At 56.3% G+C, this 25682-nt stretch overlaps 1 protein-coding gene across 1 annotated transcript; it reads left to right on the top strand.

Annotated features, from left to right (window-relative positions):
* The first annotated feature begins 992 nt into the window (after positions 1–992).
* On the top strand, positions 993–24371 carry TBX1 (T-box transcription factor 1). The gene is made up of 8 exons (XM_036741396.1): positions 993–1191; positions 3997–4393; positions 9768–9869; positions 12725–12896; positions 16787–16942; positions 19831–19898; positions 19993–20093; positions 22089–24371. The coding sequence occupies exons 1-8, from the start codon at positions 993–995 to the stop codon at positions 22553–22555; spliced, it is 1662 nt and encodes a 553-aa protein (XP_036597291.1). The 3' UTR covers positions 22556–24371.
* The last annotated feature ends 1311 nt before the right edge of the window (positions 24372–25682 follow it).

The following is a 25682-nucleotide window of genomic DNA, read 5'->3' as shown; positions in this document are numbered from 1 at the left end:
GACCTTGGGTGTGACCGAAGCCGGCCTTGGTAAGCCGAGTTGGGGCCCTCCTTGTGGGACCGTAGGCAGGAAAATGGGGTTGCGTTGTTGTTTGCGTGGCTCTACCCACGCAGAGGTCGAGGGCTGAGGGAGGTTGGATAGGGACGGAAGTGGGAGGAAGGAGAACGAGGCAGATGGGCACAAAAAGGGATACCGGGCCCCCGCAAGCTTCGGGACTTCGGCTCCTGAGCCGCACCCAACACCGAGCTCCAAGCGGACCCAAAGGGCTTGGGACCTGAGGATTGACAGGCTCTAAGTAAACCGCCGGCCTCTGATGGCCTCTCCGCTGGGAGGGGGGCCCTAGCTGACCTCACCAGCGCTCAGATCCGGCCTGCACTGTCCCAGCACGGGAGGGGGCCATTTTTCAGAAGAAGAAGGAACTAACTACATTGGTAGAGGTGCGGGGGGGGGGGGGAGGAGGAGAGTGGGGGAGAACAGATCTTTTAAGGGAGCAAGTCGGCGCAGGGAGAAGCGAATGGGGCAAAAGGAACGAACTACTTGGGCGGGGGCCTTGGAGGTAGCGACATTTCTTGGGAGAAAAGGGGTTGAGGAGAGTAGGAACCGATTTCGTTCTTGCAGAGAGGTAGAGAAAAGCGAAGCGTGGGGAGACAATTAACTAGCCATATTGGGGGACGGAGTGAAGAAGGAGCAGGGATCCTCGGGGAACAGGAGCCTTCGCGCCCCAGAGACCGCAGAATTCCCGTGCATCTCCAAGCGCCGAGTGCTGCCCTTCCCACCCCAGGGAGCAGCGGCCCTGGGCCGCTGCGCGGGGTGGGGGCAGTAAGCTCAGAGGCCGGGCTGCTTGGAGCAAACTCTGAGTGGCATCTGCCCCCCCACTCGGCCCCCGCCCCCACCTCCTCCCTCCCTCCCCCCCCGCACCCCCTCCGGATGGTGAGGCGAGAGCGCGGCGCGGGGCGCACTCGGGGGGTGGCGCCGCCGGAGCGGGCTCCCCTATGGACGAGCAGAGCCCGCTGTCTCCCAAGGCCAACGCGTTTAGTATCGCCTCTCTGATCGCAGCGGCGGCGGAGCGCGCCAGCCGGGAGGCGCTGGGCCCCCCGCAGCTGGCCGCCCCGGGCCTGGCCAAGGCGGCCGCAGGAGCGGGCGGCCCCCCGCAGAGGATGCATTTCAGCACAGTCACCAGGGATATGGAAGGTAAGGAAGACAGAGGTCTGCCCGAGCCCGCTGGTTTGGGAGCCCCTCACTCTAACCGGGTAGGGGGTGGTAATCGCCCCCTCTGGGTGAGGGGCCAGCTGGGGGGCCCTAGTTCCCTCTGGGTGGGGGGCCTTTTGTAACCGTTCGGTAGGGGGCCTCGCTCGGGCTGGCGCTGCCCAGGAGTGGCCAGACTCCCGCCGGGCTACCCTGACCCAGGGGTCTAAGTTGCACCCGGCCAAGCGGGTCCGGCGATAGCTCTTGCTACAGTTCCCCAATTATTTGAGGAAGAGGAGGTAGGCTGGGAGTGGGGGGCAGGAACTAGTCAAGTGGTTGACCAACCGTCTGGACTTGGTGCTGTGTAGACTCGGCCTGAATGTTTAGAAAAACGAAGAAGGCGGAGGTCGAACCCTAGCAGGTATGCCCCAGGCAGAGGAGATTGAGTGAGAGAGAGAGAGAGAGAGAGAGAGAGAGAGAGAGAGAGAGAGAATGGAAGCCCTCGGGGCACGGGGCTTTGGACTCCATAGAAACACGCATGCCCCTCGCCCCCCACCTCCATCTCCACCTCCAGCCTCCACGGGGAGTCAGACGGGATTTCTGAACAAGGACTTTTAATTGAGAACGACACAGAACCCCGCTGGGGCACTTGTGATCTTGTTCCGTTTTGGAAGTCGTGGCTTCCACGGCCCGTACAGGTTCATACCAGCCAGCCGGAGGCGGTTCAGCTCCCTGGACACCCGGGCCACGCTTGCTGGTTCCCCCGGAGAGATGCCTGGGGAGGCAGGGGAGATGATTCGGCTCCCTGGAGGAAGAGATAGCGAGACAGTCAGTGAGTCGGACAGACAGACAGGCAGGCAGACACATTGACGGGGATTTGAGAAGCAGACACTGGAACACAGAAGAGCGGTGAAACGGCCTGACTGTAAGCATAGAGACGAGAGAAGAAAATAAGAAAGACAAAAAAAAGAGAAGGAAAAGGACAGAGAAAAGAAAGAGAGAGAAAAAGAAAGAAGAGAAAAAGAATCACCCAAAATACTCGGAAGAAATTAGAAAGAAAACAAGGAAAAAAGAGACAGAAAAGGGCCAAGAGACCGAAAGTTTAGGAGAAAGAAATTAAGAAGAGGGGGAATTTTTTTTAAGGAAATGCCAAGGGAAAAATAAAAGAAAAAGACTAGGAGAAATTAAATACTAGAAAGAAAGAAACAGAAAAGTATGAGAGGAGAAAGAGAAGGAAGAAAAAAGTTTAGAGAGAATGGAAGGAAAAAGGAAAGAGCAGGAGAGAAATAAAATGGAGGAAAAGAAGAAACTGAAAGAAACAGGGGAGACCACGAAAGAGGCAGAAGAGAGAAATGAAAGAAGAGAGGAGAAAAGGGAGGAATAAATAAGAATAAGAGAAAAAGGGAAAAAGAGAAAAGGAGAGAAAAAGGAAGAAGGAAAAAAGAAAAAAACAAAGAGAGAAAAGGATAGAAAAAGAGCAAAAGAAAGAAAAGAAAGAAAGAAAAATAAGAGAAACTAGGGGAAAAGAAAAAGACCAGGTTAGAGGAAAGAAAGGAAAGAAAAAAAGATCAGTAAGAAAAAAGGAGAAAAGAGAGAAAGACTGGGAGGCAAGAAAATAAGCAAGAAACAAAGAAAAAGAAAAAAGAAAGACAGAGACTAAAAATAAGAAAGAGGCAAGAAGAGAAAAAAAGAAAATGACTGGGAGAAAGGGATGTTAAGGAGGGGGGAGAGAGAGAGAAAGAGAGAGAGAGAGAGAGAGAGAGAGAGAGAGAGAGAGAGAGAGAGAGAGAGAGAGAGAAGGTCGAAGAGGAAAGAAAAACCAAAGGCTGGGGCCCCAGGTCCCGGTCGAGATCGTGGGTTAGAGAACGAGCCGCAGGTCTGAGGGAGCCTCTCCCGATAACCTCCCCTGCCTGTGGAGTTCGTGGGGGAATAGAGAGGAGCCGAAGACATCGGTTTGGCAAGCAGGGCCAGGCGAGCAAAGCCGGGGGATCCCATTGTCTGAACCCCGGGCCGGGGCCCGGCGGACAGGGCCCGGGCGGCGGAATGGGGGAGGGGAAGGGGCGGGGACGGAGGGCGGGCGAGGGGAGGAGGGCTCAGCCCTGGCGGGGGTGGGGTGGGGCACCGCTTCTCCTCCGCTGGGCGCCCAGGGTGCCCCGGGCAGCGCCGGGAAAGGGCGCGCTGGGCTGTCAATCAGGGAGCGGGGGCCGCGGGCGCGTTTACCTGCGGCACTTTATCTCCAAGAGAAATCGGAACCGGTCTGGTGGCCGGGCGGGCGGGCGGGCGGGGAGGCCGCGGGAGCAGATAAGACGCGCTGCTCAGCGCAGCTGGGCGGCCCGAGAGGGAGCCAGGGCGGGAGCCGGAGCCGGAGCCGGAGCTGGGGCAGGCCCGGCGCGCAGTGCAGCAGCCACTGCAGCGGCCACTGGCAGGGGTCTGGAGCCAAGCCGAGCCGAGCCCGGGCTCCGGCGATGCGCGGGCGGCGGCGCCCAGGAGGCAGCGGTAGCGGCCGCGGCAGGAGGGGGAGCCGCCAGTAGGCGGAGTGGGTGGGTAGGTGGGTAGGGGGCGGCGCGGCTCGGCGCAGGGCGGGCGCTCTAGCCCCAGCCGGGCCCCAGCCCCAGCTCAGCTCAGCTCCAGCTTCAGCCCCAGCCCCAGCCCGGCCGCAGCCTCCCTCGTTCCCTCCTCGCTCCGCAGCCCAGCCTCGGCGCGCAGGGCCAGGGCGGAAGCCCGGTGCCCACAGCCCGCAGGCCCGGGAAATGATCTCCACCATCTCGAGCCCGTGGCTCACGCAGCTTTCTCACTTTTGCGATGTTACAGCCTTCACCGCCAACAGCCTGAGCAGCCTCAGCGCCTCTGGGGGCTACCACCTCTCGCCTTCCCCGGCTGGGGACCCCTACGGGCAGCACGAGCCGCCGCAACCTCAGCCGCAGGCGCCCCCACGCTACGATCCCTGCGCCGCCGGGGCCGCCGCGCAGCCACACGGATACCCCTTCTCGGCCCCGGGCGGCCCCAACCCTCCGGCCGGCGGCGGTGAACCAGAGGGAGCCGGGGCCAGCTGTGCCTCGGCCGGGCCTGGCCCGGGAGCCGTGGCTACCAAGGCTCCCGTGAAGAAGAACCCTAAGGTGGCCAACGTGAGCGTGCAGCTGGAGATGAAGGCTCTCTGGGACGAGTTCAACCAGCTGGGCACCGAGATGATCGTCACCAAAGCCGGCAGGTCAGGGCTGCCTCCCTCCTTTCCTTCCCCACTTTCCTTCCGTTTCTCCCTCCTTCCCTCCCTCCCTCCGGGGTTCCTTCTCCCTCTCCGGGCTTGTATCTCTCCACGTGGCCGGTTGTCTCGCTTTGAGGATGGCTCCCGGCCCGTGGTCTCTCTCCTCTTGACCCCATACTCCGTGGGCGTTTAAGAGATTGAGATCGCAGAGATCAGCGAGGCCAGCCCTATTCATTTTCCAGACTAGTAAACTGAGTCTCTGAGCAGAGAAGGTTGTGTGTGTGTGTGTGTGTGTAAGGCAGAGGGTCACCTTCCCCCCTGAGCCCCTTCCCCTTTCTCCTTTAATGGCCTTTAAAAGCCTAGTAATATACTTGATTCTAGCTGAGGAGGTAATTGGGAGTAGGGCCAGGAATCTGGAGACCTTCAGGTAGCAAGGAACCCTTTCCTCTCTTTACCTTTCCCCATCCCCCAAGCGAGCTCTCTTTAAGAGATTTGTGTTGTGCTTGGCTAGCGAGGGAACGAGGCACCGGGATAGCGTAGTAGAAGCCCGGGAGGGCAGAGGTTCCGGTGGCCCTGGATGGTTTGGGGGCGTCCTCGGGGTTAGGCCAGTATTGAGGCACGGGTCCCAGTCCCGGCTCAGCTCCCGCTCAGTGCCAGGGAAGCAGCGCCTGCTCCTCGCAAATGCCAGAGATCCCGGATCGGGCGACAAGGCCCTCGGGCTTCGCCCTGTCTGCAGCTGTCTCGGCTGTGCTGGCCGCCGGCAGCAGGAGAGAGGCGGGCTGCGGGAGAGGAGGCTCTAGGGACGTCAAGAGTGCCCACAGAACCTTTGCCCAAGTATAACCCGGGGCAAGCAAGGCGACACCCCCCCGCCCCAGGTCCCTGGGAATCCCGCTTCTGCCACAAGGGGACCTTGGCGCCCCAGCGGGCCGGACTCTCTGTGGCTATTCCCCGAATTCCTAGCTCGCTGTCCTCTCTTAGTTCCACTCTCCCTGGCTGGGGCCGCTGCTCCCGAGTCCCGAGGCGGGCTCCTGGGCCTCTGGGTCAGCGCAGCAGAAGGAAGGACAGGCGGGCTAGGGAGGACGAGGGTTTTCCATGATCGGAGCTCGAGATTCAGCTTATGCCTGGGCCGGGCCTAGGCCGAGAGACAGCTGCCTCACGGCCACCGAGGTGGCCCAGGGCCCGATTTCCAGGCAGTTCTTTGCTGCCAGTCAGACCGAGGCTTAGAGTGGGCCTCAGGGTCAGGAGCAAACCCCCAGGTCAGGAGGAACCCAGCAAGGAGGAGAGGCCCAGTGAGTTCCCAAGGCCTTTCTGGGCTCGGGACAGAGACAGAGCCAGACCGCTCAGCCTGGCTGAGTCTGGACCTCAGGAAAACTCAGCCCTGACGCCCCCAGAACAGAGCCCTCGGGAGGGTGTGTGTGTGTGGCTGGGGGAGTCAAAGGTTCTGTCTACAAGGGCAAAGAGGCGGCCACGCCGAGAACGACTTGCCTTGTTGAGGCGAAGAAAGCTCAGATTTAACCCCAAATCAGAATGAACACTTTGGCTTAGCTGTCTTTGTCTGTAGATGGCAAGGGAAGATTTCTTAGTCCCAATTATGTAGACCACGCATTGAATCTTGAAGCTTCTCACTTCCCCTTTTCACTTTACTTTGTGTGGCACCTTCCACTGGGTATAGATTTGTTTACGGAGACGAGACAGCGTCAGGCACTGAGAAACCGAGAGAGACCGAGGCAGAGGAAACTACGGAGGAGAAAGAGAGAGGAGAGAAAGAGAGCAGACAATTGGGGGGGGGAGAAGAGAGGGAGAGAGAGAGAGAGCGAGAGATGGGGGGGAGAGAAAAAGAGAGGCAGACAAGGAGACCGAAGGAAAGACGGGGACAGAATGAGGTGAGGAAAAGAACCGAGGGCCCAGAGACAAGAGACGAAGATGGGAAGCCCGAGCCCTGGAGCAGACGGACAGAATGGGGGGGGGGGGGGGAAGAGAACGAGAGAGCAAACGAGGGAACGAGTTCTGCCACGCAACTGTATTTGACCAGCAGACAAAGGCGTGTGTTTGGGTTATGTCTAATGTACACACAGGCGCACACAAATTCCGCCTCAGACACAACAAAACGAAACTGCGGGCCGGAGCGTAGTGCGGGCTCCCTTCGCGCTCTCGCTCTTGCTCTTTCTACCTGAGAATGAAGGCGTCAGAGTTGGGGGTCCCGACTCCCACAGGATGCCCTCCTCTGCGGCCTCCCCAGATTTCCAGGCCCGGGCCCGGGAGGCGAGAGCCGAGCCCGCGGAGCAGACAGCAGCCGGTCTGCCCAGGGCTGCTGGAGAGCCGGGCTCTAGATGCTGGCAGGAGGAAGGGAGCCCGCATCAGTCTAGGAGGGGTCCCGGGGCGCCCAGCGGGCGCTTGAAGGAGAACTGGCCGGGAGGCTGGCCAGCCCGTTTAGTCTCTTTTTTATCTGCCCAGCCCCGAGCTCCCGGGACGGGGAGTCCCCACTAAATGCCTCCCTTGGCTTCAGGTTCCCATCCGTGGCCCTGGGTGGGGGCATCTTCCAGAGCCGGGAATTTGCTGGGGGGGGATGGGGGAGGGAGGACCTTCGATTTACAGTCCAGGTCCCAGGGAGCCACCCGGAAGGGTGGTCGGCGGGAGGCAAGAGGCAGGCGGAGGGAGAGGAGTCTGAGCGTGGTTCGGTCCGGTCGGGGGGAGTCAGTGTGTACTCAATGGAGTATTCCGGGTCACCTCGAGGGAGGAGCTGTTGCGGAAGAAACAACTCATATGGAGAGGCGTGGGTGCCCTACAGCCAAAAGGGTTCGGGACTTAGTATTAGGAGGCGTGGGCTCAAAACCCGGCTACTACGCTCACCTAATCTCGGGCTAGGTACAGCCACTCTCGCAGACTCGGTTTCTTTAGTTGTCAAGTTGGGCTAAGAAATCATATCCTCATTTCCTCTCTCCCAAAGAGCTTTGCAAACCCTAGAGAAATGAGAAGGATTATTGTTGTCTTTAGGCCGTACCTTCCCTAGCTCCCCTGGAGCTGCCGCCTGCCTTTCATGTCTACCCGACCTCGGGGACTGACACCCTCCTTGAGCGTTTAAAAGCTTCTCAGTTTCCTAGTGTTCACCCAAGGGCCCAAAGACGGCTCTCAGGGCAGACTGCCTCCTCACGGCCACGCAGGCAGTTATCTCGGAGCTGGGTAAACCGAAATCTCCCATCCAAGCCCACACCGCCCGCCAGCTCTGTGGACGGGAGGGAGAAAAGAACAGTTAGGTCCTAACTGGGTGCCCCCACCTCACATTTTATCCCCTCTAATTACCCAAAGAACTGGGAGGCTTCTCGTCCTCGGAGGACGTGTATATACGGCCCAACCCGGCTGAAGGGCCCCAGCTCTCCGGCCCTAGGTGGTCCCCATGCCCTGAGCACAACAGGGGTCACTTCCCCTCGCTTGGCCTCAGTTTCTTTTACTATAAAATGGAGGCAAATCTATTCACACTCCTTTATCTTTGATCTAAGGAAAACTTCCAGCTTCCCAGGTTGTTGGTAAACCTCGGGCTCTATAGATTTTTTCCAAACCTCTTCCAATTTATTTTTGAAGGCCGAGTCTCCACTAGGAAATTGAAGCTGGTAATTAAGAAAATTATCCGGAAAATATCCGGAAAAGCCAAAAGCCGCTTTTACTGGAATTATCAGGGAAGAAAGGCGATCAAAAGTAATCGAGGTTTTGCTTGAACGATCTGAATAATTTCAGGCCTGCCTTTCTTAGTTTCTGAGGGGGTCCCCTTCTCCCCCAACACAGGATGAACAGATTTTATTTGTTTCCTGAAAGTGATTTGGGGGTCCTAGGGCCCTTCCCGAGCTGAGGAGTGAAATGTAGACACATCTGGGAGGAAGCCGGGAAACCCGGGTCCTCAGAAGTCAGCCAAATTCTCTTGTACGGCCCGGAGTCCTTGCCTAGCTGACTCGCCTCTGCTCTTTGACTTCCAGGAGGCCTGTGCTCAGCCTCGGGTCCGGGGCCTGCAGAGGAATGGGGCGGGGGGAGACTACAACAGCTTTTTTTTAGGGCCTGGAAGACGCTGCCCAGGAAGCCGAATCAAATCACTCTTTGGAGGGGGGCGGGTTGGTGGTAATGGAGAAGGGAGTGCACGGAGAGGGGCAGATGCACTGAGAGCAAGCGCAGGGGAGACTCGAGACAATTATCGGAAAATCCAAGAACACTTTTGCCTCATTTTCTAGAGTATTTCAGGAGAAACGGTTTGGGGGGTGGGGCGGGGATTGGGTCCAGATGATCCAGTTCCTTTTCTCAGCGCCCTGCTTCGCTTTTCCAGCCGAGACTTGACCTTAGAAACAAATCTATTGTGTTTCAAAACAGAATCTCGAACTTGACTAGGAGTGATCTATTGAGGCGAATTTTGTCGGTGTCGACTGGCCCTTAGAAAAAGACGGAATTGAGTAGGGAAAGGACGAACGAGAGCGGGAAGTGAGAGAGACAATAGACACCGAGAGAGAAATAGACTGGGGAAGTGGGGAGTGGGCGGGAAGAGACGGAGACAGAGAGAGAGAGGGAGAGAGAGAGAGAGAGAGAGAGAGAGAGAGAGAGAGAGAGAGAGAGAGAGAGACAGAGAGACAGAGAGACAGAGAGAGACAGAGACAGAGAGAGACAGAGAGAAGAAGAAGAAGAAGAAGAAGAGAAGAAGAAGAAGAAGAAGAAGAAGAAGAAGAAGAAGAAGAAGAAGAGAAAGAGATGCCAGAAAGTCGGAGAGGCTGAAGTCTTGGGACAAGATAGATTCTGAAAGACAGAGACGAGAGACAAAGGCCGAGAAAAGAGACAGCCCCAGGAGGCAGAAGGACCGAGACAGCAACGGGGACAGATACTGAGAACCCGTAGTCATTTCAATCGGTGTCGGAAGCCTCCCTGAATTTGTTGAAGAGACATAAAGGGTAGAGGCTGAGAGACCCGGATCGCAACCCATGGACAGACGGCTCGGGGCGGAGAATAGGGACAGAGACACAGAGAAAAGTTGACTAACAGAAAGGCCAAGGAAAAGAGCCAATCCCAGGAGTGCCTTGTGGGTCTCCGGCCACGAGGCAAGAGTCCTTGGTGCGTGGGGCCAGGATGGGAGTCGCTCCCTAGTGCCCTGGGCCCTCTCTCCGGGTTAGGGCTGAGAACCCGGAAATGAAGATTCCTGCCCCTTCTCTTTTCTTGCCCCTTCAGGGACTGGAGTGGGGGAGCTGAGCTGGAAGGGGCAGAGCCTGTCCCAGGACCCCCCAGCAGGGATCCTGGAACCTGTCCTCTGGGCCCTCAGGGATCCTCGGGCCTGGCCTACCCGGCCCTTCACTGACCCCTGCGTTCTCCTCCACTCCATCCCCACTGATCCTTGCACTCTCTCCCCCCGCAGGCGCATGTTCCCCACTTTCCAGGTGAAGATCTTCGGCATGGACCCCATGGCCGACTATATGCTGCTTATGGATTTCGTGCCGGTAGACGATAAACGTTACCGGTGAGTTCGCGTGCGTGGGGTTATTTTTTGGGGGGTGTAATCCATGAGGGCCCTGCTGCAGTAGGGTGTGCTTGTGAGCCTGCACTGCATGAGGAGGAACCTACATGTATGTCTGTGACGGATGTTTCTGCAGGGATATGTACGTGTCTGCGTGCCTTCAGAATGAGGGTGCCTCCATGTGTATGGATGAACCTTCATGGACTTATGTGTGGGTGCAGGCCTTCGCCTTGAGAGTCGTGGTGTCTGTGCGATCCTGCATGGATGGGTGTGAATGAGCGTTGGATGTGTGGGTGCCTTCTGATTTAAGTGCGCCTGTGTGCGAGTGCCTCTAAGTGTGTCGTTGTTTTTGCGTGAGTGCGAAAGCCTGTGTCCTTTAAAAAAGATGCCAGTTTCCTTCTCCATAGGACATTATCGTCCCGTGATTCCCCACCTGACCTCCACCCCACCTCCGTGAATGTCTGTGAGTCCGTTCGGGATTTCTCCCCATTGTTCCCTTTCCTTCCCCGACCCGACTGTGTGTTCTCTCTGAGGACGTCCGTCTCCTTTGCTCCAATGGGGCCTATCTCGGCGAGCTGGCTGGGAGTGTGCAGTTTCGTGGCTTTTCTTCGAGCCAGCGGGCACCTCTGTGTAGTTTTTCGTTGTGCGTTTATTCTGTGACTGTGAATCTCTGTTTTCTTTCTGCTTCATTGTCCTCCGGACAAGCTCGAGATGAAGACAGTTCTTTGGTCTTTTGTTCTGATTTTCAGGAATGTGTATCTGGAACACTTTCCCCAGTGCCTCGATTTCCTTGGGGGTTCCCCCCTCTGGTTTTATTCGCGTGTGTGTCGTGTGTGCACCTGTGAGTTTGTTTTTCTCTGATTTTGCTTCCTGTGTGTATGGTTCCCGTGCGTGTGTTTGGAAGAGGGAGGCCCAGGTTGTCTCTAGGAGAAGCAAAACCTTGACCTTTCCCTCGAGGGGAGGGAGTTCTCACTCTGCCCCAAATCTTCGGGGCGGGCATTCATCTGCAGGCGGTTCGGCAGTGTCTGGTTATTGGGCTGAGAATGATGAGGACAATTAATAGTTATTAATAGCGCTGGGGAAATTAAGGCGGGCAATAAAGAGAGCCTCGTTGATTGCTAGGTAGCTCCTGCAGCCTGGCCCTCCTCCGGGCCCCAGGGTTACCAGAGACTGCCTATTACTCCTCTCCCGAGACTGGCGCCCACCAGCCCACGCACAGGCACATTGGGTCATCCTAGCTCACGCAGACATGCAGGGTGCCCTCTCTCATGGGGCATCCACGCACACCAAGGGGAAAGTGACCGAGGAAGGGCTCTTTGCTCAGTCCCAGAGCCAGCTCCAGGCCCAGCGAGGAAATCTAGTCAATATAGTCCCCTATGCTCACACACCTTCCTTTAGCCCCACATACTCTTTCCCTTAGACACAAACTCACACTGAGCCATATCCAGTTTCAATTATAGTCACTCAAACACACGAACGTGGCAGATGCGGCATAAGTACACCCTTATTCAAACACACATCTATGCATACTCAGATTCACTATGACGCTACACACACGCACACACACACACACACACACACACACCTTAATGGAACCTCGAAGATGGAAGGACTCTTAGAAATTAGTCTCCTGGTCCACCCTCCCGCCCTATCTCTCAGGCTGCCTCTGTTCTCAAAGTGAGGTTGAAAACAGAGGCAATTACTCGGATAATTAAAGCAATAAACCCATTTGCCTCAATTACGGGGTGGAAGAGATGGCGACCTCCCGTTCTCCCCTGCACTGCGTGTTCAGACACAAGAAAAGCCTGGGGAAGGTGGGGCCAGGGCAGAAGTAGATTGGGGCCGCGATCCTACTCAGTCAACCTAGCAATTAATAGCAATTAATAATGCTAATGGGGACACGCCCAGCCCTTTGTCTCCTCGGCCTTCATGCTGCTCCTGGCGCCCAGAGAGAGCCACGCCCGGCCTTAGCACCCCAGCCCTCGGCTCCCCCTCCCCAGAGTACCCCTCTTCCCTGCGGGCTGTTAGGGTCCAGGAGAGCATCGGAGCCGCAGTAGAGGCCAACAGGCGCATTCCACTCAGCCCCACTTGGTCACGTTTTACGGGTAGGGAAACTGAGACCCAGAAAGTCGTCACTCTTACATTTGGGTCTCAGCATTGGACTGGAATCCAGACCTGGGCTCTTTCCATCGCACAAAGCTGGGTTGTTAGGTTTTTTACCTTCCCTGAGGAAATCGGTTCTCTTTGTCTAACTAGAGGCACGGCTAGCGAATGAAGCTGAAGTGGGAGGCTCAGGTCCGGATCTCAAGGCTCGGAACCAGAGTAGAACTGGGAGCAAGTGAGAGCAGGAAGAAAAGTTGGCTCGGGTTCACCTGAAGCGGGAAGCATTTGATTCTGTGAAAGGCCTGAGTAGAGCAGGGAACCACCCACTCCTCCTAGAGGGGCCCTAGGCCTGCCCGCCAGCCTGCCCTAGGAGGCAACCAGGGTCCTACAAAGAAAATAGCCTTAGAGTCAGATAGGAGAGCTGAGTCGAGCCTCGGTTCCGCCTTGCGGGCCACGGTTGGAAAAATGAGAGGGTTGGCTTTGTTCTAAGGTTCCCTTCCATATGTCACATTTCAGTTTTTAAATTCTATGTTCTAAGGTCCCTTCCAACCCGTGCCTCAGTTTCCTCATCTGTAAAATGGACTCTGACATCCCTTCCAGCTCTGCATATGTGTTATACTCTAAGGTCCCTTCCACTCTGAAATTTTGTCCCAATATTTCTTCCAGTTCTAACATTCTCTGCTCTCAGGTTCCCTCCCCATCTTGACATTCTCTGTTGTTCCCAGCTCTGACCTGCTGTGATTCTATGGCTCTAGGTACGCCTTCCACAGCTCATCGTGGCTGGTGGCAGGGAAGGCAGACCCTGCCACCCCAGGCCGGGTCCACTACCACCCAGATTCCCCAGCCAAGGGTGCCCAGTGGATGAAGCAAATCGTTTCCTTCGACAAGCTGAAACTCACCAACAACCTGCTGGATGACAATGGCCATGTGAGTGACTCCCCCACCCCCCAGTAGTAGCTAGCAGCCTACTTCTCCCCTCTTGGGTCTCTAGTCAGGATAACACTGAGGTCTGGTGTCAATCACTGTATGGATGATGTAAAAGAAGGGGAGGGGTGCGATGGTTTCTGTTTTTGGATGGTTAGCCTCTCATTCTGGCCGGACTGAAGGGGCTCCTTCTCCAGACCCCAGTCACTGCGGGGGGGGGGGGGCGGAGGGGGAGGCAGCGTAGTGACATCGGATCCATCTGCCTCCTCACTTTTCCTCACAGCTATGCATCCGTGAGTAAGACACTCTCTGAGGCTCTTTCCCGTTGTAAAATTGGGGTAACAGTATTTAGACTCCGTGTCTCACAGGCTTGTTATGGAAAAAAATCACTTGGAAATCTGAAGAGGCTACATACGGTAATAGGGGCTATTACTCTCTCCTCCTTTCGTGGAATAGAAAGCAGACTAAATCAGTCCTGGGACTAATTGCTACCCTGCTGTTTATCGTTTGTTTTCATTGAGTTCCGCGGGCACAACATTATGCGCTGAACTGAAGAAAACGATTGCTTCTTGCATTAGAACTGGCAGCTAGTTGACAGAGTAGATGGAGTGTTGGATTTGGAGTCGGGAAGACTGCCTCAGACTCAAGCTTCTTATCTGTAAAATGGGTGGAATAAAAGCAATTACCTAGCAAGGTTATTGTGAGGCTCCAGTGAGATAACGCTCATAAAGTGCTTTACAAACTCCAGAGACCTTCGTAAATGAGAGCTATTAGAATCATGGTTATTTTGGCTAGACCTGTGACTGTATTTATGTCGGGAACTCCAAGTGGAAGAAGTCCCTCCACCGATGTAGATCAGCAGCTGCTCTGCAATCAACGACCTTAGAGAATAGCCTGGGGCACTGAGAGGGTGAGCCTGGCCCAGGGATACAGGGTGTTAAGTCTTTTACTGAGCCGCTGTCGCATCTGAAGATTTGCTGTTATTATTATTGGGGGGATAAAGAGAGCGAGTTGTTGATATTCGGTTAGGGAAGCCCCATGACTCCTTAGGAAGGCTTCAGCCATCTCCCCGGCCTTCTATGGCCTGGAAGTGCCCTAAGGAAAGTGCCCAACCAGGGAATAGCAGAGCTTGAAAGGGGCTGTAGAGATCAACTCTCCACTCCACTCCCGGACAACAAGAGAGATGGGGAGGGAGGGGGAGAGAGAGAGAGAGAGAGAGAGAGAGAGAGAGAGAGAGAGAGAGAGAGAGAGAGAGAGAGAGAGAGATACAGACACACAGAGAAAGATACAGAGAGAGAGACACAGAGAGAGAGACAGAGACAGAGACAGAGACAGACAGAAAGAGAGGAAGAGAAGGGGGCAGGGAGAGAGAGAGAAACTGAGAGAACGGTTTGGAAAGTAGGAACATTTTAGACCCAAAGTAAGGAAATAAAATCCTCTTTGTCCTTGGTACCCGACCCCAGGAAATAAGTAATTTGGTTGCATGTGGGATTTCACCAGAGGGAGTTCTGTAAATACCTAACATTGAGCTCTTTCAAAAACAAAATTTCCCAGGACACACTTTAAGCTGCATATTGACATTTTCACTGTCACCTTTCAAAGTCCAGACAACCAATCAGACAGGCATCCCTCAAGTCTGGATTTGTAGCATTTGCCCATTTCCGAGTTGAACCATCAGCCCAGCTCTAGGGAAGGTGACGGGAGGAGTTTGTTTTTGCCAAACTTTCGTAGATGATAATTCTGAGGGGAAAATGCCGCTTGCAATGCAATGTTCTCGAAATTCTGTTTCCAGAGACATTGCCCCAGGGAGACCCATTCACTTCGACAGGAGCAGCAGGGGTCTGAGGAAGGTTGTTTGGGGCACTTTCTAACCCAACCCCCTCAGTCGGGGGAAAACTGAAGTCCAGAGAGGGGCAGAGATTTGCCCAAAGTCACACAGCTAGTTAGGGTGACTGCGAGAGCCCTTAGAAGCCAGAATGTTGGACTAGGCTCAGAACCTTGGTTTCCTGACTCCTAGTGGAGGGAGGGGCGGTGGAGGGGGGATCTTCCCATCATGGTAGCTCGGGCTGTATCTTAAACGGTGTCCATACTTCATCTAGCGGTATAGACACCCTCTCCTTGGCTCCCTTCTCTTTCTTTCGCTTTCCTGCCCACCTTCAGCGGCCGCCGCAGCCCAGCGTCAAGGGCTCCGAGTAACCAGTGTTTTCAGTCTATTTTTCTCTGAGAGACCCCGGTTGCCCGCCTCCCACCCCCATCCCCGCAGACGGCAGGAGTAGGGAGTGGGGCAGCTTAGGTGAGGAGGGGTAGCTATGGGTGGGGGTGGGAAGAATGGACTGAAGCATACGGAGATTGATGAGTTGGGAAGATAGAGTGATGTGCTCGCCTCATCTCCCCTCCCCTTCCCTCACCCCGCTTGGTCGGAGCCCTACTAAAAAGGGATAGCTCGTAGGAGGTCTTGGAGCGTTTGGGCGCTGACAATCCTCAGAGACGACTCTGGGGCGCGCCCATTCCAGGTCCCCGAGTTGCAGTGTCCAGGGGCTAGGAACGCATTCGTTAGGACCCAGAGGGGAGGCGAGGCAGGGATAGGGGTGTGGACAACTGGGGCTTCATTGCAGTATTTCCAGATTCGCGACCGTATAGTTGCCAACCTTTAGGTCCCCTAAACAAATTCGCATCCATCAAACTCATTTATGCCTTCCAAGCCGAGGGCAGTGGCCCAGGCTTGTTTCTCCCCAGGGCTGTGTCTCCACGGGGAAGCAAAGATATTACCCAAGAGTTTAGGCACCAATAAACGTCTGTCCTCCATACTCAGGCTTCAGTGACTTCTCTCCCCTCCCTTCCCCTCCCCCAAGATTCTAGGAGCTGGCAGGGAACTTGGAGAACATTTAGTCCAGGGGTCCACCTGGGGTCCACCAACCCGTGGCTGGATTTCAGGGGGTCTGTGAACTTGGAGGAGAAAAAAAATCATTATTTTCACTACCCTCTAAAATCGCACATTCCCTTCCATTATGAATTTGTTTAAAAATCATTCTGAGGAGCAGTCCACCAGACTGCTAGAGGAGGCCAGGACTAGGAACAGGTGATGGAAGAAGTGGTCTAGTCACACTCTCATTTTACTAAGGAGAAAACTGGAGGGGATTGGACAAAAGTCATCCACCTAAGTAGAAGGCAGGAGAGGTGAGATTGGAAGCCGAGTCTTCTGAGCCTCTTCACTATATTATTGTTTTTGCTTGAATTCTTACGTATTTGTTTCGATTCTCTCCCTCCCCCTCTTCCTCCCCGTATTTAAGCTACTTCAGGGGGAGGGGTTAGTTGTTATTGCTTTTATCTTTGGTGTCTCCAGAACCTGGCACAGCCGCAGCTGAGAACTCTTCACATATAGTGCCTTTTTAGCTCTTCACATCCTGGGAGGCAGATAGCACAGGATTAATCACGACTCACTATTCTATGAAAAGGCTGCTGAGTTTGGTGGCAGAACACCTGGGTTCAAATTATATATACATACATATCCTATATTTTATATATTTATATATAATACAGTATATTTATATATAATGTAATCTATAATATATAAGGGTGTGTGTGTGTGTGTGTGTGTGTGTGTATAAACCTGTGTCACTGGACAAGTCATCTAACCCCTCAGTTTCTTCAGCTATAAAATGAACTGGTTGGACTACATGGTTCAAAAGTGAAATGACTCTCCAAGGCTCACACAGCAAGTGAGCAGCAAAGGTGCTATCTGAACTCTGGTCTTCTTCCGTGGATTCGACCCTCCCCCCCACACACACGCCACGCTGCCGGCCTCGGTCTGTCTCTTGCGCCTTCCCCGCAGCCCCTAGCCTCTCGCCGGGCCACCCTTTGAGATCTGACCCACGGTTTCTTTTGTCATTCAGATCATCTTGAACTCCATGCACAGATACCAACCCCGCTTCCACGTGGTCTACGTAGATCCGCGCAAGGACAGCGAGAAGTACGCCGAGGAGAATTTCAAAACCTTCGTGTTCGAGGAGACCCGTTTCACAGCTGTCACAGCCTACCAGAACCATAGGGTGAGGGCCCCGGCGATCGCGCCTCCACGGCTCCAGGGCTGTGCTGATGGGTTGCAGCTGGGTCTCCCCCGGCCGAGCTGAGGCTGAGTAGCAGCTTTTTCCGACTGGGTGCCTCAGGTCCAGAGCAGGGCCTGAGCAGTTTGTCAGCGGTCGGTTCAGGGCAGTCGGGGCGCCAAAGGACCGAACCTGGGCCTCGGGGATGTAAATGTGCGCTCAGACGAGCCGGTCTCTTTTGGTCGGGCCGGCGGGTGCCTACCTCCTTCCTCTCTGCTTCTGGAGTTCCCAGACCTGAGGAAGGGCTCCCAGCTAGGATATTCTCCTGAGCCCGGAGGCCTGAGGAAAGGAGATAGGGGGCGGGTAGGGAAAGAAAAGGAAAATAGTCTCGGGAAGAGGCAGGGCTGGTGGGAGGGCGGCGGTAGAATAGGCCGGCTAAGACCTATTTTCAAGCCTGTACTTTGGGGCTGTTCCTAGTCCTCGAACCCTAGCGCGAAGTACAGGAAACGAGAAGTTAATGGTTTGTTCAAACACGAAGAGCTTGGGTCTGGTGGTGGACAGAGGATCCCTGTCTTTGCTGCTTCTTTCCCAGTCAGTCATATAACAAACATTTATTTAAAAATCCAGAGCAGCTGGACTGCAGGGACTGGAGCGCAGAGGCTCTCCGAGGAGGGAGGGGGAACCAGGCTGGGCCAGCAGCCGGCTCTCCTGTCTCCTTCGGCCCCTTGCTCTGGGCCTCTCTCGCGGGTGCGGATCCGGGTTCTACTCGGGTTCCCGACCTGCTGACGTCGAGGTCGAGGTGTCACTCAAAGTTTGTTTGTACAAAGCCGACCCCAGCCCTCGGCCTTATCTCTAAGCCGCATCCTCTTCTCCCGTTGTGGCCTCGGCAGCTCCTCACTGGAATCCTGGTCCCTAGGCGAGGAAAGAGAAGACCGAGGCTGGAAAGGAAAGGATTGGAGGGAAGGGCCTGGGCTCCGAGAGACTGTTCGCTGCAGGCCAGTTCAGGGGCGCCCTGGGCTTCTCCGCTGTCTGGCTCTGAGTCCCGTCGGGTCCCCCAGGCCAGGTACCATCCAGGCCAAATGGGCCTCCAGGCTGCGAGGTAGTCTTCCCTAGGAAGTAGAGGGAGCAGGATTGAGAGGCAGAAAAGGCCTTCGAGTTAGCCCAAGGCAGCCTAACCTACTATTTTTAGGGAGGGGGAGACTGAGGCCCAGAGAGGAGGGGAGGTTTGTACCACGGGAAGTCAGCGGGAGAGGCTCAGGACTCGAGCCCAGGTCTACTGGCTGAAAATTTCCGAGCCCTTTCCCCAGGCCCAACTTGCCACCTGTCTGTCTGTCAGTGTCCCTGTCTCACACTAACACCTTCTCTAGACGAGGGACATTTAACCAGCCCTTTAGAGGCCGGGAGGGAAGGCAGAGGCCTGGTGGGGCAGTGAAAAACATGAGGAAAGATTCCACACTGATTCCCTGGAAGAGTCTCAAAGCACGTGAAGGAGCCAAGGCCCCTGTCCTGGCCCCAGCAGGGCTGGGCAGAGCAGGAGGCTGAGCTAGGTAGGAGACCGGATAGAGCACGAGACTGCACAGGGCAGGGGGCTTGAAGAGAGCAGGGTAGGGCAGGAGGTTGCACCGGGCAGGGCAGGAGACTGGGCAGGACAAAAGGCTGTCCCTTTAAGGAAGCAGCCCCGCCCGGGCCGCCTCGGCTGGCCTGGCGGCCTTTGACGGCCGGGGACAGCTGCTTCATCTCCTCTGCTTTCTATCACTTTGACCTCTAAATCTGGAACTGTCACTGCCCGGCTTAAAGTTTGTTTTTCAACCCATTCCGGAAACTCGAAATCACATGCCTTATCCGCGGATTTGCCCATGGGCCCCGAGTGGCCCCCGAGATTCCCCAGGCGGCCTCCGGCTCCTGCCCCCTCCAGCCGCCTGTCCGCTGCCCAGCCTAACCTCCGCTCAGCTTCTGCTCCTCCGGCCCCTGGCCAGGCCACCTCCTCTTATCCAGCGAAGGACACGGCTCCTTCGGGTAGTGAGCAGTGCCCTTCCCGGGGCCTTCTCCCTTCCCCGTCCCCCTGCAGGACACGCTCAGGGGGTCCCTCCCCTTGGTCCCACAATCCGATTTCTGCCCGCCTCTGGCTTGGGCCAAGTCTGCTGGGAGTGGTGATCACTGAGTCTTAGCATCTGCCTCTTCTCCGGGGTCGTTTAGGTGTATGACCTTGTGCGACCACATGACTCTCCAGCATATTGGCATGGGGTGGGCGGTGGGGGGCGGCGGCGGCGGATTATACGGTCTCGGAGGTTTCCCAAACCTAAAATCCATGAAGAAACCAAGAAACCGGTCACCGAGCAATTATGAAGCCCCAGCTCCATGCCCCGCACTGTGGAAGCTTTGGTGATACCGACAAGCAAACGGTCCCTCTGTGGAGAGACTTCCAATCTAACTCGGGGAGACAAGGGCTAGATCCGGAGAACTGAGATGGGGGAGGTCTTTTTTGTCGCCCCTCTCCCTGGGAATCTAAGCACGGGGCACAATCACGTTTAACACGTCACAGAGGTGGAAGGGATCTTAGAAATCAATAGGAGCTTGTGACTCTCCTAGTTCACACAAGTAATTGGCGCAGAATCAGTATTTGAAGTCCCGGGACCTAGGTTAGCGCCCCTGCTGTTGTTTACTACGCATATAACACTGGACAAGTCCCTGCCTTTCTCTGAGCCTTGGTTTCCTTTTTAGTAAAATTAGGAAAGTGGGCGAACCCGAAGGCCCCTTCCAACTACACACCCTCGGATCTTGCAGTGTCGGTGGAGGAGGAAAGTTGGGGGGAGGGGAGGAAAGGAAGAACGGCTTCTCCCTCCGCCCTCCCAACTTTATTTTTTTCCCTTTCTCTCCTCCCTCCCCCCACGAAGATTACGCAGCTCAAGATCGCTAGCAACCCCTTCGCCAAAGGCTTTCGGGACTGCGACCCTGAGGACTGGTGAGTGCGCACCCCAACTACGCCCCCCTCCAAGCCCACGGGGCCTGAGTGGACCCCAGTCCTATGACCTTCTGGCCGTTGTCTTCCGCTGCAGGCCTCGTACCCACCGGCCAGGAACGCTGCCCCTCATGAGCGCCTTCGCCCGCTCACGGAATCCGGTGGCCTCGCCCGCCCAGCAGAACGGGGCTGAGAAAGGTAGGCGGGGCGCCCTCCCTGTCCCCGGCCCTCTCCCCAGGCTCAGCTTCCCCTGGTGGGCCTGGCTTGTGCTTTCTTGGTCTTGACTTTTCTCCATTTTCTCTCTGCCCTGCTGGGATGGAAACAAGCAATCCTATAGACGGCCAGGATCTTCTGGCCAACAGCAGGAGTCGAACGGCCCCGAGGGGACCCGGGCCGGGGGTGGCATGGGAGAAGTCTTGAATTTGGCCAGAAAACTCGACTCTGCCACCAAACTGCGTGGCTTTCGGAAAATCACTCTATCTCTCAGCCTCATGCTAACAACGCAGTTATCTGATACTTTATGTTTTCTAACGCACTTTCCACATAACAAAGCATCTGCGGTAGGGAGTGCGGCAGGTCAGTGTCCAAGACGGAATGGGAATTCAGAATTCTCTCTTCCCACTCCCCCTACGCTTCGTCCATTTCCCCCTGTAGAAAGTCAGGGGGGCAGGCTTAAATGCTCTTTAAGGGTCTTTCCAGCTTTTAAATCTTCCCAGGCCGTCCCAGGCCTCCGACCCCTCCCCCTAGCCTGTTTTAGCCCCACCCATGCCCTGAGGTCGCAGCACCCAGGAGCCTCCCGATGTGCCTTTTAAGGGCCCCTTGGGGTGTCTGTGGCCGCTGCGCGTCTGCGCCTGCGTGGAGCTGGAGGGCGGGCGAGCGGGCGAGTTCCTTTTTCCATTAGCTGCTGTAAACACTTCGCAGCTGAGCAGGAGCTCTAGTTGTCGCCGCCCGTCTGCAGCCTCGGCGGCCCCGGGGCCCGTTCCCATAAAGAGAGGCTGTGTTTGTTTAGGGCAGCGCAAATTGCAGAGATGTCATGCGTGTACACACTTGTCAGTCAATCCGGCCCCATTTACCTCCGCCGTCAGAATAGCCAGGTCTAGGGAACACATTTCTGGGAGGCCACGTGCGCCCGTCCAGCAGCCCAGCCCTGGGGTAGCGTTGCTTTTAACCTGGTTTTAGCCGTACTTCCCGCCTCAGGCAAAAATGCTTGGGGAGGCCCAGCGCCTGGGGAAGAGGAGGGTGGAAGGCAAGGCTGGGGGTGAGGTGGGGGAGAATTTTCCCGAGAAGCCTCCGGCACACTGGGAGCTCGGGGCTAAGCCCTATCTTCGTCCCTTCCCCTCCCCCTATGTCCCCCCATGCCTCCCCAGTGCGGGGGCTCTGGTCACACTTCCCAAAGCCAGGTCACAGGCGCTTTACGAAATGTTGACTCTGGCCCAGGCCCGGCTGTGAGCTAAAACCAGGAGGAAGTGGGGAACTGGGAGAGTGCGTTTGTGCGCGCCCGCAGGAAAGGGGTGCCGGAAGGATCAGAGGCTCCTTGCTGAGGTGGGGGACGGAAATTCTCGGATGAGGGGGTGTAGTGGAGGCGCGCAGAGGCGGAGGTGCTCCAGGCTGGGGTGGGGCCCCCTTGGAGCGCAGGGAGAGTATCCTAGCTGGAGAGTGGGCGCCCCGGGGAGCAAGAACTCCGGGCCATGGAGAGGCTGGTCTGTTGGACTGAAGGCCAAGGGAGATTACCGGCTGGGATGGTGTGTACGGAGGTCCGGCGAGGGAGGTTCCCGGTTAGGGAAAGGGTGCCTTGCTGTTCAGGGCGAGGAGGCTCCAGGGCTGAAATTGGAGCTCAAAGGAGGGAGGAGGTTCCCATTTAGGCAGTGGATCTCCGGAGGTGGGGGTGTACGTGTAAATCACGGCCAGGGAAGGGGTGCACTAACGTCCCGAGTAGGAGGAGGCTCCAGACTGAGGATGCGGCGCGCTGAGTGTGTGTGTGGAGGGGTTATTAGGAAAGGGGCGCAGCACGGCGTGGAGGGGCTGGAGGGATCCGAGCCAGGAAGAAGGTGCCCTGGAGAGCAGGGGACCGGTAGTCCTCAGGATAAGGATGGCGAGCACAGGGGCTCAGAAAGGGCACCAGTGACAGGGCGGACAAAATGGTGCCACCCTCCTCTCAGCCAAGGAACCAAAACTGTTGGTTCGCTTTCGCAGACGCTGCTGAGAGCCGGCGGGAGTACGAGCGAGAAGCCAGCGGGACCCCTCTGCACGCCGATCCGGCCCACCAGCAGCTCATGTCCCGGGTCCTGAGCCCAGCGCTGCCCGTCCCGGGAGCCGGAGGCTTGGTGCAGATCACCGCTACGGCGGGAGGCCGGCCGAGCCCTCCGCACCACGAACTACGCCTGGAGGCGCCCAGCGCCTCGGAGCCCCTGCACCATCACCCCTACAAATACCCGGCAGCAGCCGCTGCCGCGGCCGCCGCCTACGACCATTACCTCGGGGCCAAGAGCCGGCCAGCGCCCTATCCTCTGCCCAGCATCCGGGGTCACGGCTACCCTCACCCGCACCATCACCACCACCATCACCACCATGTGAACCCCGCGGCTGCGGCCGCAGCGGCAGCGGCCAACATGTACTCCTCCGCCGGGGCTCCGGGCAACTACGACTATGGGCCAAGATAACCCGCCTCCCCAGTCGCCACCCGGGCCAGTCCAGCTCCGCCGTCCAACCTGGATCCCGCCCCCCACCTTGGACCCCAAGCTTGGCTGGCACGCCCGGGTCCTGTCTCCGGTCCAGCCCTAGACGTCACCCTGGGGCACCTCCCTAAGTGAGGTCTCAGCTCAACTTCTCGGCCCAGTTCTCCCCGTCTAGGCCTGACTCTAAGGTCTAGCCTAGGCCCTCTCTGGCCGGTCTTTTCTCTAGGAGAGCCGCCTCATCATTCATCCGCGAGCCTCCCTCCAGCTAAGCTTTCCTCACCGATGCCCATCCCGGGTCTCCACTCCATCCCCAGCGTGCCCCCTCCAACCCCACCCACCCCAGCCGCCTAGCCCTACTCCTGCTTTCGACCCGCAGCTCTCCCGAAGCTGCCCGCAGACGGTGTGCCGCATGGTGTGTGCGTTACCTCCGCGCTGTAGCGTGTGTCTGTCCGCGGAGGGCGCTTGTATGCTGAAGTGGGAACGTTGCCATTTTTAGGATGATGGTTTTGCCTGCCCTCCTTTCTCTTACACATTTTATCGAGGGGGTTCCGGGTTTCGGACCCCCTCCACCCTAGCCTCCCCTTCCCGAGCCTGGGGATCCAGTTGTGAGCCTTCCTTCCCTGGGGCGCCTCGTTCTTGGCTGTCCCCACTCGGCACCTGCCTCACCTCCTGGTGCCCAGTTCTGAGCCCTCTCTCTCTCTCCTACGCGGGACATCATGTCCCGAGTGGTTCCAACCTCTTAGCCGCCTCCCCTCCTAAGGCCTCAACGCCCCCCTCACTCGCCCCTTCCCCTGGGACGCTAGGTCCCCAAGGTCTTACCTCAGCCTTGGCCCACTGCCTCCCTCACCCCCAGCCACGTGGGGCAAGCACCATCCCAGCCCGAGAGCTGAGGGGGCGGGTCCTGCGGGGAGGTGGCGACCTTGGCGGAAGTGGCGGCTGTCCCTTCCCAGAGCGCCTTGGAGCAGCCCAGCCATCTTGTTGCTCGAAGCCCGGGGAAAGTGGGGTCCGACCCCCAGACCTCAGGGCAGCAGATAGAGGGCATCGACAGAGGGGGAAACTGAGGCTCAGAGAGCTTAGAGAGTCCATGTCCCCTCTCAGAGTCAGTCAGTTAAGCATTTATGAAGCACCTACTATATGTCAGGAGCTGTGTTAAATGCTGAGGATACAAAAAGAGGCAAGAGACAGCTCCTGATCTCGAGGAACTCCCAAAAAATTCATGGGGGAGACAACGTGCGAACAAGCTATAGACACAATATGCTCAAGATAAGCCACCTGTTCCCTTTTTCCAGAGGCCCAGAGAGCCTAGGGTCCATCTGCCCCCTTTTCCAGAGGCTCAGGTCAATTGAACAGGCCTTAAAGGTCCCGTGCTAGGCAGCAGGGATAGGAAGACAAAAGGAAAACTCCTGCTCTCAAGGAGCTTCTATTCGGGAGAGCGAGAGACACGGCTGTACAAACTGGCTCTCCTAGGACTGCCATGCCAGGGCCCTTTGCAGGATGCCAGGCAGTCCCTCTTACTATCTCCATGATTTGGGGCAAGCCATGAAATAATTCAGTCTTGGAAGTGGAAGGGACTTTGGGGCCACTGAGGCCCAATCCACATATGGAAAAAAAAAATCCTTTCTGTGTGATAAAGGACAAGTGGTTGTCCAGCCTGTTTCTGAGGAGCTTCAGTGACAGGGAGTTCACTCCAGGCACCCAGTTCCATTTTTCAGGTCTCTCCTTTGTTAAATGAGAGGCTTGGACCAGATGATCTTAAGGTATTCTGTAATTGCATATGCACATGTGTATTTTTATTGGTAGGATCGGTAAAAAAAAAAAAAAATCTGAATTTAGGGAAAAGCCTAGGTTTGGTGTATTGGCTTGTAAGCCTAGGATTCCAGGGCCAAAGCTGAAAGGGGACCATGACCCTCCTGGTGAAATTCTGAGGGCAACTGAGAGCAACACTACCCCAACTCCTGGCTCTGCTTCCAGCCCCGACCTTTGTGCGGAAGAGCCAGGCCTCTCAGAAGCTCCAAGATGGAGACAAGGACTGGACCTCTCTGCCCCACCCCCAAGGACAGGTGACTTGCCTAGGTTAGACAGTGGAGGCAGGATCTGAACCCAGGATTTCTCACTCCCAATCCAGCACTCTTTCCTCTGCACCAGGAGTCCCTTCTTTGGGCCTCAGTTTACTCCTCAGTAAAAATAAGGTGTTTGCCTTCCAGATCTCAAAATTCTCTTTTCAAGTTGATCTGTGATTTTCAGCTACCTTCCTGGGTACCAGCTGTACCTTACTGTCTTACCCTTGTTACAGAATCACAGGTTGGAAAGAAAGTTGAGAGATCACCTCCACCAATGACCTATTGTGTAGAAAGGGGAGGAAACCTGGCTTTTCTCCCACCCCCACCCCCCAGGCTGCCTCTCTGCCATCTCATGGCCTCTGATCAGCATCTCCCCTTCCCCTGGCCACAAGGCTCTCCACAGGGCTACCAATGTCTCCTGGCCATAGGCTCAGACTACAAGGTTCTGGGGAGAGGGGGTCCACCCTTTTGGAGGCTGAGAGGAGGAGGAGGAGGAGGAGGAGGATGAGGAGGAGGAGGAGGAAGGCCACCTGGTCTGATGGAAGGTTTCCCCAGGCTCCCCACCCCACCAAGTGTGTGCTGGCTCTCCCAGGCATGGATTTTCTTTGACATTTTTTTTGTTTTGTTTTGTTGGTTTTTTTTTTTTTTTTGCTGTGGATTGTGGAAGTGCTCCTGTCTGACTAAAGCACCCTTCTGCCCCTCTCCCTCCGGTTGGCAGAGCTCAAGGTGGACAGAGGGTCCTCCCCTGGGCTCCCATTGCTTGGGGGCATCTCTCCCTGCAGCTGCTGTGGGAGTGATCTCTTGTTCTTTGTACACAGATTAGTGCCAAAGCTTTGGGTCAAATGTTTAATGAAGTTATATTTATTTTTCTCCCAGAGATGATGCGAACCCCGCCCCCTCTTCCTGGGTAGTTGCCGGGTAAGTAAAGGCAAGTCAAACCCAGAGGCATATCTGCAAATGGTGTAGATACTGTAGATATGTGTAGATATGTGTAGATAACACAGCGGTTACCTTTCCATTGACGAAATATCGGACGTGGACATTTATAAACT

This window comes from Trichosurus vulpecula, chromosome 1 (assembly GCF_011100635.1).
Source record: "Trichosurus vulpecula isolate mTriVul1 chromosome 1, mTriVul1.pri, whole genome shotgun sequence".
Taxonomy (NCBI): Eukaryota; Metazoa; Chordata; class Mammalia; order Diprotodontia; family Phalangeridae; genus Trichosurus; species Trichosurus vulpecula.
The sequence above is the reverse complement of the archived record's forward strand: the minus strand, read 5'-3'. Positions and strand labels throughout refer to the sequence as shown.

Coding starts and splice junctions, on each gene's coding strand:
- TBX1 (XM_036741396.1), top strand. CDS start 993: ATGGACGAGCAGAGCCCGCTGTCTCCCAAGGCCAACGCGTTTAGTATC. Junction 4,394..9,767: donor ATCGTCACCAAAGCCGGCAG/GTCAGGGCTGCC, acceptor CTCCCCCCGCAG/GCGCATGTTCCCCACTTTCC. Junction 12,897..16,786: donor TGCTGGATGACAATGGCCAT/GTGAGTGACTCC, acceptor TTTGTCATTCAG/ATCATCTTGAACTCCATGCA.